The 22,195-nt window shown below is 40.6% G+C and overlaps 1 protein-coding gene across 7 annotated transcripts in view; it reads left to right on the top strand.

The window, feature by feature from the left end:
- MCF2L (MCF.2 cell line derived transforming sequence like) overlaps positions 1-22,195 on the top strand; it is a 106,513-nt gene that overhangs the window by 12,984 nt on the left and 71,334 nt on the right. Inside the window, exon 1 of one of the 7 annotated variants that reach the window (XM_033147739.1) lies at positions 5,815-5,966. The exons of 4 other annotated variants lie outside the window; for them this stretch is intronic. In XM_033147739.1, the coding sequence (XP_033003630.1) occupies positions 5,888-5,966 (79 nt within the window). In that variant the 5' untranslated portion in view covers positions 5,815-5,887. Of the gene's footprint in view, positions 1-5,814; positions 5,967-19,921; positions 20,225-22,195 lie in introns of those variants that run through there. 2 more of the 7 variants (XM_033147745.1, XM_033147736.1) reach the window with 2 other exon arrangements.

Genomic DNA, 22,195 nt, shown 5'->3' with positions numbered 1-22,195 from the left:
TGCCGCTTGCAGCCGCCCAGCTCCATATCCTGAGGATATTCCCTCAGTAGGCGAGACCCAGGTCTCCCAGATCCCAGTTTAATTCTGTCCAGTGACCACCAGTAGCCTTGTTAAAACATTGATTGAAACAGTAAATTCCATGGACTCTCTTATATAATAGTGTCAGGGAACTGAACAGTGTGTGTGGGGGGGGGGGGAACTAGATGCAACTTAGTTCTTTCAAAATCAAATGTTGTATCATTTGATAGCCCCAACTCCCCCCCCCAAGTATTCACATATCAAAGCTCTTCATTTTTTTTTTAAAGCTAAGATTATTTAAGATTTTGACAGTTTTTGTAAACGTTTTAAAGAAAGGAGGACAACTTAACTATATTGCTGGTATGATATAATGAGTTGCTTTCCTCTTCAAGGGTGAATTTTCCTTTTCTTTGATATGTACTCAAACTGACAAGGTACCAGTGATGTACACTTGTTTGGTCCCGGAATACCTTTTGGAATTAATGCTATGTGATGATTAAATGTGGCATTTTATTAAAATGCCATTTGGTGCGTTTGTTAAGATTAGCCTGACTCGCTCTCAAATGAATGCTCTTGATTCGTATGTTTAATCTCTTTACATGGGAGTCATAAGGAGTGTGGATTAAGAGAGCTTTATATCATCAAAGTTAATTTTAAAATCTACTTGACTGCAGTTATTATCTTAACAAAAACAAAAACAAAAAACCCCACAACCTCGCAACCTTACCATTGTTGCTTTGCGATAAATATTAAGGATTAAAACTTAGTTTGCCTTTATTCAGTCTCTTTATAATTCTGTTATAAATAAAATTACCCCCTTCTGATGCCTTTAAATAAAGACTATGCTCAATTATGAATCATAACTTTCAAGGTTCATTGCGATTGGAGGCAGTTCAGGAGCATACCATTATTTTCTAGACTTGGTGGTATCATTATTACTTCTTTGTGTTCACCATACTTGCAAAATAAACACTCCAAGTTATGGGCATCTTTGAGCAGAGTGGGGAGTCTACCTCTTCCAGCTACAGGAATTGAATATTGGCTCAAGATTTAGACTCCAGGTATTTAATTTCTGTTCTAGGAAACCTTGGAAGCTTATCTAGGTTTTCTCATCTCAAGAAAAACCTCAGTAATAGTGTAACAGGCTACTCTAAAATAAAGATTGCCCTCCGTTGATCTTCATTATGTTGTGTGTAGCAACAGGAAAGTTTGATTTGCGTTAGGCTACATTGTGGTTAAGCTAAGCCAACATGGTTAGGGACCAATATGTTCCACAGGTGCCTCTGCGACACTAACCGAACGTGTATCTTAGAACATGACCTGTAGTCCAATGTACAGACGTTCCTTGACAGACAAACCAATAGACCAGATTTTAAAACAGGCAGGAGGCAATTGTTCCACCCACCCCAAATCCAAGGCAGGATTTGCCACAGAACTGGAATCTGCAATTATGAAGTAGAATAGATTGTGCAGTCTGCGAGAGGTGGTGTACAGGTGCAGTAGTGTACTCATTTTAAATTGGGTAGGGAACCTTTTTGACTCCCAAGGGCCATCCACCTATCAGTTTGGTGTAGTGGTTAAGAGCGGCAGACTCGTAATCTGGGGAACCGGGTTCGTGTCTCCGTGACCTTGGGCTAGTCACACTTCTTTGAAGTCTCTCAGTCCCACTCACCTCACAGAGTGTTTGTTGTGGGAGAGGAAGGGAAAGGAGAATGTTAGCCGCTTTGAGACTCCTTCGGGTAGTGAAAAGCGGGATATCAAATCCAAACTCTTCTTCTTCTTCTTCTTCTTCAATTGCATGTTGTCATTATGATATCAAATGAGTGACAGGTGGGCAGGGCCACCTCTCAAAATTCCTTTTGCTTTGCAAGTCTCCACACTCTCCCTTTTTCAGCTTCTCAGAATAAGGATATGAAGGGGGGAGACTTCCAAAAGGCTTTAAGACAGCCACCGCCCTTGTGTTTGAGCATGTGGAGGACTGGAAGTTCTTTTAAATTTAGTTGGGGTGGGGGTGGGGGGGACAGTTGACCAAGAACCAATGCAGTAGGAACATACATAATTCTTTGGACACCAACCTCTCTTTTTTGCAATACCAGTATATGGGGTATAATCAGTCATGGATTTTAGAACGCTGAACCCTTCTAATGTAATTTTCTGTAGCAGGTTGAGCAAAAGAAACAACCCTATTTGTTATGATAATGGCTTCCTCAACATTTATCAACTGGCCAAAATAATAAAATAAAAATGTTTCTATTCTCACCCTGGATACAGTGCCATGTACATACTTTTGCAATATGAGATTCATTCCCATGGGTGTTGACCCATTTCTGCTGGTTGGATGTAATATTACTGCTGATTTTGGGGTGGGGTGGGGCTTTCACATGGTTTTCTTAATACTCAGGCTGCAACCCTAGACAGAGGGCCATACTTGACTACAGGGGATCTGAGATTCAAAAAGCTGTAGATCATAAATGTAGCTGCCTTCTGGGTTGTGATTCAAGCAGGATTGCTGGTAAGGCCAGAATATTTAAAATCATCACTTCATTGTTTGACATGTCTTTTGCAGAGTAAAAATCTGGACTTGAATACCAAGTGGTATTGAGTTTTCTTCTATTCTCTACTTAACTGCATCAGATTAATTTTCTTAAAAGGGAAAAAATAGCTAAGGATAAAAAGGAAACAAATTTCCTGAGACTTAAATAGTTGAGGCACATAAATAAAACTAATAGTGTGCTGTGAATTATTGATTCTGCCATCAGACCAGTTGAAAAATCCCACAGTTCAACTGCCTCTGGGTACTTCAAGTTTGTGTTATTTGTTGTAACTTCTGCTACAGTAAATGGAGAGTTCATTACTTAAAAAGCCGTGAGGCTTTGCTCTTGGGTTAATTCAATTACAGTGAAAGGGAAAATGTGGGTTTGGGTATCTTAAGAGGTTTCCTGGTGAGATTGCTGCTTTCAGGAAGTGGAATTTGTTAAGAACATGTTATTTATAGGAAGTACTCTGTGCTGCAAGAACTAAGATTAACACATCCTAGTAACCCATAAGGACAACAACAAAAATGCCTCATTAAAGTTTGCAGTGTTAGTCCTCGCACTATTTGTGATGCAGGGACCGGGGCTCAAGAAATAATTAGTAGATATTTGAGCAAATTAGGCCAGCCTTCCAAATTTTTTGAGCCAAATAGCTATTGAAGACACAGGTCTTGCACTTACTCTGCATTCCTGCACGTGTGCTATCTCTAGTTCAAGGAAGGCCCATAATGCAGGACCCACACCATGTAGGGCTCCAGGCAACCTACAAAGGGTTGCCTATTTTTGTGGTTCCTCGTCACAGCTTTCCCACACATGGGAGCAAAAATCAGCTTGTATTCTGGTTTTGTAGAGGAAGGGTAGGTTACTCACCCATAATTCATACTGAGTTGCCCTACAGCTTTCATAATTCCTGTTGGCTATGCTGTGCTGATGGGAGTTGGCTACCCCCAGGTTTCTGCAGCACTTGACTGATTAATCACAGTCAATTGATTTCAGTTTTCTAATGTTCATAAATCCAAAACTAACATGGTAAAAAGGGCTTCTAAGCAAGGTATTTTATTTTAAATGTACCGTAGTACTTTTAGTTGTTGTGACTATCCCTGGGACCTTAAGGTGAAGGACAGGTAATAAATCAAATCATCATAATCATTATTAATAATAATTTAAAATGTGGCTTTTGTCTTAGCTAAATAGTGCTCATCTGAAACAACATGGCTGTTTGTTTTCTTTTTGCAAAGATCATAACACTTCCGTCTTCCATAGCCCCTCTCAAACTATTAAATTTTCACCAGCACCGGGTCAAACCGCCTAGGTCAATTAAGGCCTCTGCTTGTGGGAGTTTCTAATGTGAAGAAGAGGGAACCATGCAGTCCCTGGGGAATTTACTTTATTTTTATTTAATTATAATTAGATTAATTAAATGCTATTTTGAATTAAAACATTTTTTACCACCCTCCATGAAAAATTCAAGCTTGTGTCATAGCAATATTGATGGCCAAGGGATTATGTCCAGAGAAAAACACAAGCGTTAAGAAGGAGGTGGAATCTGTTGTCTATGTTCTGTGAAAAGAGAAAGGCTGAGAAAGAGATCTTTGTCCTCAGGAACTAATAATAAAAACAAACAAACAAATTATTATTTATACCCCGCCCATCTGGTGTTTCCCCAGCCACTCTGGGCGGCTTCCAACAAAATATTAAAATACAATAGACTGTTAAACGTTAAAAGCTTCCCTAAACAGGGCTGCCTTCAGATGTCTTCTAAAAGTCTGGTAGTTGTTTTTCTCTTTGACATCTGGTGGGAGTGCGTTGCACAGGGCGGGTGTCACTACCAAGAAGGCCCTCTGCCTGGTTCCCTGTAACTTGGTGAGGGAACGGCCAGAAGGCCCTCGGCACTGGACCTCAGTGTCTGGGCAGAACAATGGGGATGGAGACGCTCCTTCAGAAAAATTGATCTCAGGTCTCATTCTAAATCACAGTCTCTTTCCCAGTCCATCCCAAACTTTTTAGGGTTTAGCATGCTGAGTTACAGTGGAAGGAGTGAGAAAAGTATATGTGGCCAGCATTGCACCTTGTTAAGACTATCACTGGACCATGCCTGCTTGAGTCCACCATGGCTTTTGACCTGATCTTACTGACTCAATGGCTGAGACTCTCTCTCTTAGCTGATTAAACTTGAAGCCGTTCTTAAACTGAAGGCAGGGTTCGAAATTAGCAGGGTGCTCCTATAGATTCTTCATTTGGGAGCACTTCCAAAAGTCTGGGTGCCATATTTTGAGCCTAGCTGACACTCAAGGATTACTGAAATATATGTGCTTTGAAGCTTCGAAATATATGTTAAGGATAGAGAATACGTTGAGGAGTTTTAACAATAAAGAGTAGAGTGTTTTGAAAACTAAAGTATGGTACCAATATTTTTTATTGTAAAAACACAATGAAACATGTATTAACAATTTCTGCTAAACGTGTGATATTAACAGTGTGTCACTTACGTGAATTGCATGCTTACTAAAATAATAAATAAAAAGTGTTGCTGACTGCCTCCACCCCCACCCCCCACCCCCAGTGATGACCAAACAGTCTATTTTGGCACCCACAACCCAGGTCCCAGAAGCCACTTGGCTCCTAGCTTTTCTATCCCAGTTTCCAGCACTGATTTAAAGACTTAAGGGATACAGCCAAATGTCAATAACACTTCACCCACTGGATTTATGTTTTCATTCATTTAAATTTATTTTATTTAAAAAAACCCCAACCAGGCAGAAATTTAAAAACAACAAATATTTCATCTAAACTAGGCTTCCTTGGCTGCTTCCAATGGAAGGGAAATTCTGTGTCCTCCCCTTTTTATGTTCAGAGCTGTATTATCTTTCAAAGCTGTGTTAGCTTTCCTGTCTTTAAGAAAACAGCAGGCAGCATCAGTATAGATGTGCTGCAGCGCCAGGGATGTACTTTAACTCTATCAGCGAGGGAGAGCTGGCTAATGAAAGCTTCACGTTATTTCTGACATCTAATAGCAATTCAGCGTGGGAACAAGGCTGGGTAGGGGGGGGTCGCTTCGTGGAGGAGGGGAGAACATTTTTTTTAAAGCGATATTGATGTAATTATCATTCGTGACTGGCTCTCCAACAGCATCCCTCCTGCCTGTGCATTGCAGAGGGAGGGTGCTTACACCTCCTTTTGAGCTAATATGGAGAAGGAGGGTGGGGGTGTCTGTGTGCAGTATCTGAAATGCGGTGCTGTTGAAGCAGTGCTGTAGGTTCACACACACACACCATAATGTTTCTACTTGATGATGGGGAGAAGAATGCTTTCCTGTGTGTTGCCTTTGTTAGAGAATGAGATTCTGGCTAAAAACTGAAGAAATGGCTTTGGAAGAATTGGATTGGAGATTGTATGCTGTTTCTCAGCACACTGGTAGGAGGAGCTGCAGGTCTTAAATACTGTAATGTGTTTTTGACACTTGGTGTTTTTAATAAGATTTTTTTTTAAATAAAAAAAACCTGCTTGTAATTGGCATGATAATTACATATGTCTGTTGATGGAAACTTTATCTGCTGATTGATACTAGGACCTGACCTTGCCTTGAACAGTCTTTGTTAGCAAATGAAGGTCTGTATTGAAGCTTCCAGGGGAAATGTACACTTGTTCATAGATGGCTCCTAATTCGTAGAGATCAGGTACAAACCATCGCGATTCCCCCAAGATTGCTTTCTAAAAATACAGCCTTGAAATTACTTGTGCGACAGAAGGACGCTGTGAGCTAATTTTAGTCCGGCTTCGGACCGGCTTTTTAAATAATGTTTTATTGCAGGACTTGTTTTCTGAATCAGGAAGACATTCATAGATTTTTGAAAAACTTACTGATGTTTAAGTAATTTTATCGTTTTATCAAAGCAGCATAATAGCTGCTTAGTTGTGTTGGAAGTTCAAGAAGTTCCCCTATGCATCTTTCGTGAAACAATTAAATGGGCAGGTGCTACGCTGATGTGTGTCGTGTGTAGCTTTGCATATCTGTTTGAAAGTGAAGAGAAGATGTTGCTTAATTTGAAAACAAGTTTACATTTCCCCCTGTATGTTCTTCACAAGCAAGCCAGGGCTCTTGGAACAAGAGTTGCAGTCCAGTCCATGCAATGGGAAATGAGCCCCATCTTATTTCAGTGGAAGAAGCTCCTTTCCAGTAATTGAATCATCCGTGCATTATCATTTTGCATAAAGATTTCACACCCCCCCGTACCAAAAATGCTTTACGTATATTAGCCAAGTAATCCTTTAAACAAGCCTGTTAAGTAGGCTAGTATTTGTCTTCCCGTTAATACACTGCGTTGGGAAGGGCAGCCGCGAGACAGCAGCCTGCCTGAGGCAAGCTAGTGAATTCATAGCTGAGCTGAGATTTGAACTACTGACTTGTTTGCCTGTGTTCTAACTACTACCATGTACCAGAGCACAAAGCAAGGATAGATGACGAAGGGGACTTTGTCACATTCGTCCTTTCTCTCTAGGTTTCCCTCCCCCCCCCCAATCAAACATGGTAACCTGTGCTGCTTTACAATAGCACAGGAAACAGTAACATCACCAGAAAGAAGGTTGGATATTGTACAGATTTCACTACACCGACCTCTCCCCTTCCTTTGCTGTGTATCAATGCCATACTGCTGGAGGGCGCGGGGGGGGGGATAATATCCCCAGAGCCCTCTTCATATGTGCTATTAGCATAAGGACATAAAAACATCCTACTTCCTTGCCATTCTGTGGTATTTGTGTTGCTTCATTTCTGCCAGGGTTCCAAACTGTCCTTTCATTCCCCCCCCCCCACGAAGTATCTGAGATAATTAACAAAATGGCTGATGATAGTAGAGCTGTAGTGATTAGATGTATTAAGGATTTGCTTAAATTGAGCAAATGGCTGAAAATCTTCGTCTGGTTTCTCTGCTGAACGTTTTCTGTTTCTTACTGCTTTGTTGCTGTTAGATTTTATTTTTTTTTATTTTATTGTTTTCATATTGTTGTAAACCACTCTTAGTTCTGTGAGTGCATTGAAAGGTTGAAGTATGAATCTTCCTAATAAAAACATTTCTTAACCAAGGATGTTCTTAAGTGTTGTACATTATTTATTAGTGCTAAGGTAGGCTTGTGTGAGCTTGTGTGCGCACGCTATGATGTGGCTTCTACTCTTAATTTTTGGTGGTGCTTTCTATCTCTGGGTGCACAAAAATTGAACATTAAACTCAATCTATAACTTGCTGTACCTCGTAATACAGGTTTTGTGCTTCCTTGTAATATATTTTAAGCTCCCATAAAATATGTTGTGAAATGGGAATTTTGCTTTTATTTTTTAATTATTAAGGTTATTTGAGCAGGACATGTTGAATGAATTAGATACTTAACAGAGTTCTTGTGGAGGAAAGCGTGTCTGTTCCAGGAATGCAAATATCGGACTAAATCTAAGGACACAGTCAAGGTCAAAAGAGTTTTGCTTTTAACTTCTGCAAGTCCTGCTACATAGATAATGCTAGAAGTCAGTGCGATAATTTTTTAAAAGGCGTAGGCTTTTGGTATAGGCAATCTGTTTATAATAGGACTGTTATTAGTCAAATTCATAACACTACATATTCATATAAGCTCCAGAAACCTGCATTTCATAAAATATTATAGTGCTAATTATGCAGAAATGAGTGTAATTTATCAGGTGTGTGTGTGTGTGTGTTGGTGTACACCCAGTACACTGTATGTCAGGGATAGGCAAACTCAGCCCTCCAGATGTTTTGGGACTAAAACTCCCATCATCCCTAGCTAACAGGACCAGTGGTCAGGGATGATGGGAGCTGTAGTCCCAAAACATCTGGAGGGCTGAGTTTGCCTATGCCTGCTGTATGTGGATTGGGCCATCTGAACCACTCACAAAAGAGGCCTCAGATTTGCATGGGTTTTGTGCCCTCTTTTGTGGGCAGAGTGGAGTGCTCAAAAAAAAAATAGTAGAAAAGTCTTACCCTGTTGAATTTCTGCCCTCCACACAGCTGTTATAAGGGTACATGAACCCCACAGGGCAACTCTTAAGCTGAGGTAGCAATGGTTGCTGACATACCTGGCAGTAGGACCTATTACACACAAATGTACTTCTTAGGAGACATGTACAGAGAGAGAAGCCATTTTGTGTATGACCAAGACACACGGGACTGCTGACACGCATGCCACTTTTGGCCCCGGAATAGGGCAGAATGGGCTTATACACAACCACTGACGAACCCATTGACCTGGGACGCAACCCCCATTCAAACTGGGAGTTGCCTGTTTACCATTGTACTTCTTAGTAAAATGTTAACTATGCAATGGTCTTTAGCACCTACACTAGAAAGAGCCATAGCCATGTCTGCTGCTATGTTTTCAGTTTGCATTTGCCATTGGCTGGGAGAAATACTTAACATCCACCTGCCGTTGTGTAGTATTTGCAGAAAATGACTATATTTACCACACAATTCGCTGTAACGGTGTACAATATGCATGCATATTGGAGTTACTGGGTGAAATTTCTCTGCTGTTTTGTCTCCCAACAACTCTTGAAACTTATTGTGAAGTCATCAAACCAACAATCATGTGCATGTGTAGTTGCACATGTATAGTTTCTGAGTATACTTAGTAAAATACCAACACTGATTTAAGAGCCTTTTAAATGGTTTATGCACATTGAATATTTCAAAACATATGAACCATTCCTAATAGGAAGGGACAAATCCAGCTTTTCCCCATATGTCTGATTTTAATGACATTTCCCTCTTTCTCAGTAATGACCACACCGCTCCAAATTAATATAGAAATAGCAGGTTTTCATTCCCCCCCCCCAGTAGTTTTACCTTTGTCCAACCGCTAGACGCGGGTGGCGCTATGGGTTAAACCACTGAGCCTAGGGCTTGCCGATCAGAAGGTCGGAGGTTTGAATCCCCGCAACGGGGTGAGCTCCCATTGCTCGGTCCCTGCTCCTGCCAACCTAGCAGTTTGAAAGCACGTCAAAGTGCAAGTAGATAAATAGTTACCGCTCCAGCAGGAAGGTAAATGGCGTTTTTGTGTGCTGCTGTGGTTTGCCAGAAGCGGCTTAGTCATGCTGGCCACATGACCTGGAAGCTGTACGCCGGCTCCTTCGCCAAGAAAGCGAGATGAGCTCCACAACCCCAGAATTGTCCGCAACTGGACCTAATGGTCAGGGGTCCCCTTTACCTTTAACCGCTAGTCACCTTAACACATGTCAGTAACTTGAAGGATTAGAAGGGAGGGGAGCACATGCAGAATAGAGCCTTATTGATATGCCCAGTAGCACCAAACTATAATGGGGAAGGATCCTTTTCCTCCTATTGTAAAAATCTCAAACTTTTCAATCAACAATATCACACATATTCCCAGCACCAGCTCCTGAACTGAATAGTAGCTGGCCCCTTCTGGAGTTAAAGCTACTGCAGTGAAGTTCAGCATAGAATCTAGTTGACCGTGCAGTGGTTTTAACAATGTGAAGATTGCTGCTGCTGCTGCACTGCGGTCCCTATGCTTCTGGGACAGACATCCCAATTAGTTAACAGATGTAAATTACCCAAAAGGGGGGGACGGACGGACGGACGGTGATTCCATCAGGGAGTGGGATTTACATAAGCTCATCTATGCTTCCAGTAAAATGCCTTCTGGAAGTTCTTCTGACATTATATTAAAAACCCATCCACATTTCACGATTAACAAGTGGGACCTGCAACCAAATGTTGCTGTAGACCCCCAGTTCTAACAGAAGTTCTCCTGTTCAATGTTCAGCCTGCCCACCAGCCAGCCTGCCTTTTCCAGGGGATGCAGAGGGAGACAAGCTAGGTGGGCAACTGGCTCTATCTAGTGTGCAACAATCCATACCGCAGTGATGAACTCAGATGGTTGGGGAGTAGCAGGGAAGGAAGATTAGGTGGAGATGTTAGAGTGGGGAGTGCCAAGTGAAATGGGTGACCGGCCTGAGTAAACAGGCTGTTCAAGTGGTGTGTTTTGCACTCCCTTGAGCCTCTGGACCAGGCTGAAGGAAAGCTGCCCACAGAGCGCATTGCAATAATCTAATCTTGAGGTTGCCAGTGCATGGATCACTGTGGCCAGAATATTCCTCTCCAAGGTCAGCTGTAATTGACGTATCAGCCATAGCTGGTAAAATTCTAGGAGATTTGTAGTGATTTCTTCATTGACTTCTAATGTACTAAGCTGTCTGTGATAATTTGAGATCTAAGACTGTTTTTAGACTAGTAATGTTTGGTAAGTTTCGCTACCCTGGAGCAATGTTCAGGTTCTGGTTCCTGTGAAATGTCAGCTTTTGTAGCACTCCGCTGGCTATAGATAAAACTTGTTAAAGAATATTTTCTCTTGGAAGACCCAAGTCATCGACCACATTAAAACCTGTAAGGCTGGAGGGCTAACCGTTCCCTAGGATTGGCTTTTAAGGTATCAAACAGTTTCAGATTTAATCTTGATCTCATTTTAACACCTTGAATAACTGGAGTTGCTTGCATCTGTTTTCATTGGCTGCTCTACTGCATATTTTAATTTTAATGTACTGTAGCTGTGCAATTCTTATTCATTCTGACACTGGCAATCTCATGAGAATATCTATTTGTGTACATTCTCTGTTTTAAAAAAATTCTGTGAGGAATTGAAATAGGTTTTTTTGTGCATAAAGGGTGATTGGAAGCAATGGGAACTGAAGTGCTCAAAAAGTGTATTTTTGTACGCCATGATCTATTATTAATTTGGGATCTAATCCAGCCAATTCCTGGTTAGTGCCCCAATGTTAAATGGCTCTTCCAATCAGGGTTCGGATTTGGTAATTTGCAACCCAAAGAGATGGAGAGAAAAGTGTGATACCACAGACTAAACACTGTAACTGAAACAAATCAAGTGGCTTATTAGTGTACAGTGCTTCAGTTTAAGGCTTATGGTTATCTGCATGTTACTGTGAAATCTGGAAAGGATAGCAATTTAACACAATGGAATAGGGAAATAAAAGTTCCTATGGTTTAAAAATGGTGTAAGAATTGCATTAGAGTTGAGTTGACAAAGCAATCACAATTTTCTGTTTCAGTCCCATCCTAACTGAATATTTGGACTTCCTTCCTCCAGCCCATCTTGTTGAGAATTTCAAAGTTCCCTAGCATTTTAGCATTTTGGAATAAAGTTCATAGTTAATCCAAACAGGGCTGTGAGCCAGGATCTTGTGGCTTCAGCAGATGAAGCTGAGTTGAATAGAGAGCAAGGAAAAGAGAGAAGAAATAATCCTTTGAACACCCTTTATACTGATCAGGAACTGAGCCGGGAGGATGGAATTTCCCATCTTCTCCGTTAATTTAATTACTAATGTAGGTGAACTCACATAAAAGGTAGACTGTGGTTTACCATAATCTATCTGGGGGGAATGTATAATTGCGACCCTTTCTTTCCCAGCACATTCTTTGAAACATTTCATCAATATTTATAATTCCTTATACATTATCATGCTGTTGCTGGGGTTTTTTCTCCTTGTCCGCTTTGGTATATTTCCAAAGGACTTGTGCCAACATATTTATGCTGATAAATACTATGTTGTCTTCAGGCTCATCGTCACAGCAATTTGCCAAAAAAAGTGTCTCAGAATTTGTCATCCATTTCGGTCCTCCATGGGTGTTCTGCAATGGTTCTGCAATACTTAGCAGAGTCCAGATTAATATCTATTGTTAAATTGCTGGGAGTTTGTAAACAGTTGCTTCAAGTCACTTGGAGATCTACCAGGCAGATCCACCACCTTCTGCCTGCTGGGGGCATATTAGACTACTTAGTTTTGAGTTTTGTACACCTGATTGAATATCTATACCTCATTTTGTATAGCATGGTGCATCCTAATAGATTTTGGCATGTTTCCTTCTGTGCTTTTAAAAAGCATGGCTTGGCATGAACTTTGTAGTCAGGGAAGAGCCACGTTTGGCATTGACAAATGCATCTGAAGTTGTTGCCATCTGGTATTGTTTTCTGTAACCTTGGGGAGCTAAGACCTTGCTTTCCCCTTCCTTTTATTTGGGAATTTTTTCACTACTATATTTCCAATTTATAAAAAATGCATTATTTGCTAAATGTGACATAATGAATTGCTACACCACCAACTTGGGTGATTTCAAAGCTGTTATTACAACTTTTAAGAGAGTGGGGTCATATACTCTCCCTTGCTTGCTTTGTTTGTAAATAGGGAAGGAGTGAATTTAAACCATAAATTTGTGTTGCCTAAACATGCTGAATTCAGATTCGAAACCATTTAAGACATTAGAAAATGTTTAATTAGAAATGTTCAATTACAGTCTCACTGGGACTGTAAAGGATTCTGCATTTGCATGTCATGCTAAACTATGGTTTAGCATTTACAAGAACGAACTGCAATAAGCCTTTTGAACTCTGCCATTTCTTCCTCTGGTAAGGCCATGATGAGATCGGAACAATAAGATTTTCTGTTAGTTTGGCATTACGTCTGAACCATAAGCTGTAGCTGCTTTGAACGGGACTTTGTGAATAAGCTCACTTGTAATCCATGGTTTGAAGGTGGCTTGTTTCAGCAAACCATAGTTAAAATTAGCTGAAGTTTGCCCATGGTTAGAAATCATGGTAAGCTTCCGTTAATGAAAAACAGAAACAAAAGTTTCCCAACTTCTCCTTATGGGCTTGCTGGAGAACAAATGGGGAGAGGGAGCCCATGAGCTGAAGGCTCTCTGTGGCTTGTCTTTTTAATACTAAGCTATGACTGAGTGTTTCATGCAAGCAGAGCCAGAATGTGACCAGTTGCTGCAGGTTACCCTTTTCTGCTCTAGTTTGAGTCTTTGCCTGTAACATTTTACTTTTTCTCTTTGCCTCATGAGTGCGGACAAGCAACATATTTGATCACCAATTCTATTCCAAAAATGTCTCACCTGCGAGGGCCAGGCATCCTATTGGTAGTTGCTGAAACAGGGCAGATCTGTTAGCAGTGAAAACGTTCTCTGGCTACTCCCTTAGAACATCAGGCAGTCCCCAAATGAGTTCAGACTTAAGAAAACAACCGCATTGGATTTCAGCAGCTTGACTTTGACCTGGGGTGGGATTGGAGGCATTTGGTTGGCTCCTGTACCTCGATTTAAGAACAGTCCTGTTTATGAACAATTCAGTTTACGAACTCCGCAAAACCGGAAGTAGTGTCCCGGTTTGAGAACTTTACCTCGGTCTAAGAACGGAATCCATACAGTGGAAGGGCACCAACGGCGGGAGGCCTCATTAGGGAAAGCGTGCCTCATTTTAAGAATGGTACCTCGGGTTACATATGCTTCAGGTTACATACTCCGCTAACACAGAAATAACGCTTCTGGTTAAGAACTTTGCTTCAGGATAAGAAAAGAAATTGTGCTCTGGTGGCGTGGCGGCAGCTGGAGGTCCCACTAGCTAAAGTGGTGCTTCAGGTTAAGAACAGTTTCAGGTTAAGAACGGATCTCCGGAACGAATTAAGTACGTAACCTGAGGTACCACTGTACTGGGCTAGGATGTGCCTTTGGCCTGATTCAGCAGGGCTCATCTAATGTTTTTATTATTCATCTATGCACATTCTTCTTTCTTCTGATTCTTCTGTGAACTAGCGAAGAGGATTCACGGGGTATTACTTGTAAAGCTCTGCTGTCAACGCAGAGGCACATTATTTTGAAATGTGGTTTTACCAAATAGAGGCAGTCCCAGCAGTCCTTGACCGTAAACTAGCCGAATGAAAGTCACTTTGGCTTCTCTTTGTACAACTTGAGTGAAAACCAGCTCCTTTAAACTCTGTAGACATAATGTCTGGTTCTCACCTAATCAGAACTGCCATTTATTTTTAGACACCTTTCTCACCCAAAGCTTTTTTGCTTCTGTTTGCTTTCCTTTCCTCTGAGGAAATGGCTTCTGTATCCTCCTCTTTTGTTATAGGATTCTCTGCTTAACTAATCAAGTTAAAACAAATGCAGGTTTCATAACTGTTTCGTATTTGAAATTTTCCTACTGGTTTTTTTTAAATTAATTAAAAAAATAGCTTTATCACTGTGTGCCCCTATTTTGAGACTTCGTTGAGGATGTATACTGACACATTCGATCTTGATTCTCAGCTGTGTGATGTGGTAGTGCCTTCTTTTGCATTTAATGCAGTAAAGTAAAGGTAAAGGTACCCCTGACTGTTAGGTCCAGTCACGAACGACTCTGGGGTTGCGCGCTCATTTCGCTCTATAGGCCGAGGGAGCCGGTGTTTGTCCGCAGACAGCTTCTGGGTCATGTGGACAGCATAACTAAGCCGCTCCTGGCGAAGCCAGAGCAGCACACGGAAATGCCGTTTACCTTCCCGTCGGAGCGGTACCTATTTATCTACTTGCACTTTGACGTGCTTTCCAACTTGTAGGTTGGCAGGAACTGGAACCGAGCAATGGGAGCTCACCCCGTCGCGGGGATTCGAACCTCCAACCTTCTGATCGGCAAGCCCTAGGCTCTGTGGTTTAGACAAAAGGCCATATAAACTGAATGCTTTTTTGTTTTTTTGTTAAAAAGAAATAAACTTGACCCGCCTTTGTGCAGCTGAGATGTTTTGCTGACTTTGCAGAACAATTGTGTGGGGAAAATCGTATTTATTTTAAAAACTTGGTGTCATTTTTCTAAATATCAAAGCAGCTTAAGGAATATAAGAAAGTAACGTATATACCGTAAAACAAATACCAAAGACATAAGTAGCATCAATTAAATCAACAAAACACCTAGCACCTAGCTTTCCAGGCAAAAAAAGCACCTTGCTACGTTTTCTGAAAGCAAGTAAACAGACGTTCACTTTACAATGGGAAAAATCCTACATTCAGCTGTCTGCCAAATAGGGTATTAAAATGATGGTGTAAAACAAATTTACTGTTAAGGTGGTTTTCTCACCTAGAACAAAAAAGTGAGTAATAATTTTTACATTAATGATGCTTTACAGTGTGGCAGATTTTGTTCTTTTTTAAATCCTGTGATATTTAAGGAGGAATATATTCTGAAATATATTTTGTATTTCTGGCTTGCTGTTTTAAGCGAACAAAGTATTTTGTTCTAATGCCTCCTTAATCAAAAGTGGGAGGGAATATGCTTTAGGGAAAAAATGAGTTTTCACAATAGCAAATGTTCTGGAAGGTGTATAAAGGTAAAGGTAAAGGGACCCCTGACCATTAGGTCCAGTCGTGTCCGACTCTGGGTTTGCGGCGCTCATCTTGCTCTATAGGCCAAGGGAGCCAGCGTTTGTCCGCAGACAGCTTCCGGGTCATGTGGCCAGCATGACAAAGCCGCTTCTGGTGAACCAGAGCAGCGCACGGAAACGCCGTTTACCTTCCTGCCGGAGCGGTCCCTATTTATCTACTTGCACTTTGACGTGCTTTCGAACTGCTAGGTGGGCAGGAGCTGGGACCGAGCAACAGGAGCTCACCCCGTCGTGGGGATTTGAACCGCCGACCTTCTGATCGGCAAGGCCTAGACTCTGTGGTTTAACCCACAGCGCCACCTGGGTCCTCTGGAAGATGTATAGTAGTCTTCAAAATGGTGGATATAACACTTAAAATGAGTTTTCAATTCTGTTGCTTTGTAGTATTGAACTAACAGTTCTATAAAATCTTTTACGGAAAAGACACTTATTTAAATTTCACTCTCTTTAACATAACGTAGGTTAGTTTTCTATGGTTTACATTAAATTAAAGTGAAACATTGCTAGCTAGAACTTCTAAACTGATCCTTCTTATGCTTGTCTACTGAAGTGGCTTGTGTGATTTAATTTTCATGCAAATCTTCAGTTTAGGACTAATCACAGATTACTAAACTAATTTTTACTTAGAACAAAAAGCATATTCGATTAAATTAAGTCAGCTAGAGCTGAACCAGGCACACCATTTTTGCCTTGAAATCTTTGCTAGAAAAAAACTGGGAGTTCTCAAATCAAATATAAATCATTTGCATCTTCACCAGAAAAGAAGGCCTGCTTGGATGTAGCATGGTAATGTTAAATTGAAGGAGATGCCTGTTATTGAGTATATGAAAGAAAATCAATATGCACAGATAGTTCCATGTGAAAATCAATTGTCTGAAGAACTCGCCTTCCAAGTGGCATTTCATATTCAGGCAAATTCAGAGAATTAGGAGAACAGGCTGCAGAGAGCTTTAGGCTCATGAAATGAACCACTCTTGTTCAAGCCTATTTTTATTTCATTTTAAAAAACCAATTATCTTCTCAAAAAAACATGAAAAGTGCATTTTAAATGGAATTGTGACTTTTATTGAAAAGGTAAAAAAAAAAAAGCTTTCCCCCACTGTAGCTTGGTCCTTCGATATCCCTGTTGGTTTAAGTCTTAAACCAACTCTCCCCTTTGCACAGGGGACAGATAAGATCAGGTGCAGTTTGCTTAGCATTTCCAATTAACACAGTAGGATACTGCTGCCTTTCAAGCTGCTAATTGGCTTGGTGGTGGTGGTGGTTGGGCAGAGACTGAAAAAGAAATCCTGAGTGGATATATTTTTGAACAGTAGGAATCAGCATCCAGAAAAATATTTATCCCCCCCCCCCAGCCGCCCCTTGATGTTGTCACACCATCTGTTTCCTTCAGATTTCTGAGCAGGCACAATCATTGTTGCAACAAATTTCTTTGCACCTCAGAACTCTTGAATACATGAAATGAAATGTACGGCCAATTTGCATCATCACTATAGTTTAATGTTATGCTTTTTTTTTTCAAAGCATGCCAGTAGGTCATCATCTTGTGGAAACTAAAGTATTCTGTAATCTTCCATTTTGATTACCTGTGTTTTTAAGCTAACCATGTTTGTAACATAGAGATTTTTTAAAAAAAGTTCTCCCTGCTCCTGCCTCTGTTCAGGAATCACCAGCAGTCCTAGTTTACACACACACACACACACACACCGCCCCTGCCCATTGCATTTTGGTTGCTTTCTTACATTGCTGCACACAGCAGAGACTGGTTGGGGGTGTCTTCACCTGATGCCCATTACCTGATTTGTTTTCCCATGCCAAGCTCCAGTTCACGGAATCTGTCACCATTGCATGTGCAATCATCTGCACATGCTCAAACCAGCTGCCTGAAATGTACACACCTCAGCTTAACTGCAGCTTCCATCCTCTAATAGGATGGAAGCTGGTTTGAGTGGGAAGCACATCTAACAGGGGTATTTCTCAAGCAGCTACACAATATGTATGGATTGTGGCTAGCGTTTTGTGTACTCCACTCCAAACACCAGCAGTCAAAGTGAACTGAAGCCAGAGTAAATGGCATTGTGTACATAGCCCTAGTGTGAATGAATGTAGAAATCTGCCTTATACAATACTATTGGCCCGTCCACACCGTGGTCTAATCAGCAACAGCTCGTCAGAGTTGCAGGCAGAGCTCTTCCCCAGCTTTACCTGGAGATGCCAAGAACTGAACCTGAACCTGGCACCTAATAGGAAGCTGCTACTGATGTGGAAAGTACACTTACCTGCAAGGTTTTTCAACTAGCAACACATCAGTTTGCAAGGGTTCCGTATATGTGTTTTGACTGTATCACAAATATGTCGTGATAAGTAGTTCCTGAACTACCTGCCTCTTTGTGTTTCCAACACAGTGATGTTATGTGCAGTTCGTAGAGCCATCTGTGCTCTTCTAGCCAGGAAACACATGTTGTACATAGGGATAATGAAACTGAAAAATAAGTTACATCTCAGCCACAGTGTAACATCTCATGTTAAAAACCAGAACTAAACCTTGGTCCTTACTTTATATTATTTGTGTCAACTTGTTGTTTTGTAATTCAGTAAGATACTACTTACCAGATGTGCAAGGTTTGTTGCTTGGTTTATTACTTTACTTTTCTTTAAACAATAACAGGCCAATCTCAGTGATTTGCTATTGTGAGTAAATTCTGTTTATGTGTCTTATTTATCTAACTTTTCATTTTGTTATACCATAATCTTCGTTTTTAAAGTGGGGTGTGTGGGAGAGGTAGAAGAGTCGGACAACCAAGTTCAATTAGTGAGTACAGAATACCTTAGACTCTGTAAGCCACAAAGAAACAGCTTAGCTGCTTCGTGCATTGTGATTTCCCTGTTACTAACTGTGATGAAAACTTTTCAAAAGATGCATCTGTATTACAAAGCGTGAAGGTTGTGTTTCTCAAATTGTTAATATTCGTTCCTGAGTCCAGTGTGGTGTTAGACCTATACATACTTCTCTGAAAATCACACTGCACAGAAGTTGCAAGCATCAGTGTGCTGTTGTGGGAAAATACGAGTTATCTGAACATACCCACAGTTAAATTAGCCAAATGTCTCTCATAGAAAAGGGTTCCTGCCAAGTAAAGCAACATAATCAGTTTCCTTTCTGCCTCCCTCTCTCTCTCCTGTATTAAATAAGATGAGGAGACAATGCAGAACTTCCTGGTATGGTTTAAGACAGCAGTGGTCTCCCTCCCTTCCTTCCCACTGTAATTTGTGTATTATTTGAATTTCCTTGGGAAGTGTCTTCTTAGCTTTTTCCCTTTTGAATGCTTTGAGGAAAAAGCCATTCTGAATTTGAAGAGCTCAGCTGCAGCGTATCTTCAGTTTCTTGGGGCTCCAGCAGTAGTTAAAAAGAGGACCTGTTACAGGAAAGGTGCATAATTTGTTTATAGCATCCTACTTAGCATTGCTATTTTATTCTGCCCTGTTGAAAGCAGCGGAACAGTGCAAACTTCAAGGAGAGGGGAAGAGATAAACTTGATGGGGCAGATGTGGGAGCTGAAAGTTTAGCAATTTAAGCAATAGATTTCTGCCTGGCTGGCTGCTGACATAAATCTATGAAGAGAAACTCCATGTGCCTTTCTACAGTGGAAGCCTAAGACATTGCTTGGTAATTGCAGAATACCCCTGGGCATTAAGAAGGAGGTTGCAACTATGTAAATAATGGTAGAGGCGATTTGGAAATGAAGGAAAACTCTCTAATTTTGTGGGCGAGCTATGTGGCAAGGAGATGGACTCTAAAACTGGGTATGACCTCCTCTAAAAATGATGGGTTCTGACTGAAAACACACCTGGATCCAAGGACAGAAGTTAGCTACTCAGATATTTCTGTACAGTATTATTTCTCATGTAGACTTCTGGCTTTACATAACAGCTGCTGAAGAGGAGAGGCAGTGAATGTGTTCCATGCATCAATATATTAGTTACATTTTGCAAAATATATTTAGCAGTGTAATTTAGGTTCATCAAGAAATTGTCACTGCGTTCAAAACTGGAGTGAATTACCTACAGTTAAATCTGCCAGGTGTTCAATTGTTTCGTTTATTAATGAGAAGTGAAATACAAAGAGTTACCCTTCACCTCCCGATGCTAAAGTCCTGGGCAACTTTTTAAAAAATGCTACCTTTTTAAGTAGCACTGGAGTGAACATTAAAGGCTACAAGAAAAAGATATTGTGGCTTTCTCTTTGTATGAAACATTTTAAAAAAAGTTTCATGTGGCAATAGCACAATGTCGCAACGTGGATATGCAAGAGAAGGACAAGAAAATCCTTTCCGAATTCTGCGCAGAGTGAACCACGTCTTTCACAGTGTTTCTTCAGCAGTACAGCGGTCTCTGACAAAGAGGCATGGGCGAAATTACCCACGCCACGCCTGTTCTGGTAAGATTTGATTTCAGAATAATAATTTGTAATCTTTTAACCAATGTTAAAAGTATCAGTTTCTGGCTCACATGCCAATTCTTGTATGTGCCAGATACTTCACTTTGCTACATTATTCTTTTATTTTCTTTTAAAAAGCTCTCAAAATACGGCAACACCTCCCTCAGTTTTAGTGCACTTGTAACAGCACAACCTTATTTAATGGTCCCAAGTGACGCTGACAAATAAAAAATACGTACTTTTTAAACAAGTGAGTGTCTGTTCAGTATAATATGTATTTTAGAGTTTTTAGGTATCGGATCAGGTTTTTCTAACCTTTTAATCCTAGTGATTGAAATGGCATTTCAGTGGGCCTCAGTGGATCTCAGAATATTCCACCTGTAGGTTTACTCAGAGTATTATGAGCAGTGGATGTCACCCTTTATGTAGTACCTGTATATAAACTATGTATTATACAAAAAATTCTTGTTTAGAAAGTAATTGAATGTGACAGTGTACATTTCACAATCTGGAAAAAGTACAAGCAGTTAACCCTACCCAACCTTTCCACAAATGTCAGATATTGTGTGTGTCCTGCAATATAACAGGAATGCTTTTTAGATTTCATATCTGAGGTGTATGTAAGTGCCCATCCAAATACACCTTAACTTGTGTTTAGTACTTAATTGTCTTAAAGTCTTACAATAATTGGTGTGTAGAGACAAAGCCACCAGGAGCATTTAATTCAGAGGCTGAATGCCAGAGATAAAAATCCACCATTTGCTTCCAGTTCTGAGTTGCAATCTTGTTTACAAAACTGGGTTCACAAGTGACCATGATTTACTTCTAGGACTATAATCTGGGTAGGGTTTTGTTCAAAATATTTGAACTGACTTTGCTCAATGACCTACTTGGGGGGTGGGAGGAGGAAATACGCACGTAGATATTGGCTTGGTTTTGTCAGCTGACAAGGGTATGGTGGCTGTAAATAGACCTTGGATAAATTTCCAACCTAGGATTTGTTTTAATGAATTTGACTTTTTGCACCACTGATGAAATCACATACTGCTATGAAAGACAAAGCCCTGTTTTAACAGGCACTGCCTCATACGTTTAGCAGTAATTTTAGATGGACACCGTAAAAATCAGAATTCTTTTTTATTATTATTCAATCAGGATCATCCCCACCCCCTCACTATTAATTTTATAATAGGCTTTTGAGAAACACCTGTTGATCTTGCTCAGGAGTGAATTAAGTCAACCTTAAGCTCAAGTACTGTATTGAATAGAGATTAACAGCTGCTCCTTTTAACCTCTGTTTTAGAGTAGGCCTGGGGTTCAAAGGCTGTGGTACTGTTTCATGAGGTTGTGTAAGGTATCCGATTCAGTAGACTCCTTTTGTTGCTTTGAAGATAATAGCGTTATTTCACCTGTCTCCTGCAAATGCGTATTATTGGTCCCTGGGTGTGTTTAAATCTGATTCTCACATGGCTGGAAAGCAGGTACCTTGGAATAATAAAATATCTACTCAACAAATTCGGCTAAGGTAGACAAGGGCATAATAAAACACAGCCAGGTAACCTCAAAGGTGCATGCAATTCCTTCATTTCATACTAGTTTTGGTAGGTGTGTGTGTCATTCTGTAATTTCTTACCAGAAAAATGGAGAGTATAGTGCTTGCACATTTTGTCTCATATTTCAGGTTCTACAAATGCTAGGAACTTCCTTTGTATCAAAAAACGAAAGGTGGGAATCAGGAGTATGAGTCATTGGTGGGAGGGCTACCCCCCCCCCGCGGAACTCTTACGCAGGTGTAACATTGTTTTGGCTACATAACCACACTCAACGCCTGCAGGTTGGAAAAGGAAGGGATTCTTTTTCTTGCAATATATTTTAATGATATTTCTTTCAGTTCTACCATTTTATACATTTTCCTCCATCATGAAGAAAACCAGTCATTGCTGCATAATTACAGTTCAATAAAAGCAATTA

This window comes from Lacerta agilis, chromosome 4 (genome assembly GCF_009819535.1).
Source record: "Lacerta agilis isolate rLacAgi1 chromosome 4, rLacAgi1.pri, whole genome shotgun sequence".
Classification (NCBI taxonomy): Eukaryota; Metazoa; Chordata; class Lepidosauria; order Squamata; family Lacertidae; genus Lacerta; species Lacerta agilis.
Note: the sequence above shows the minus strand (reverse complement) of the source record. Positions and strands in the feature narration are given on the sequence as shown.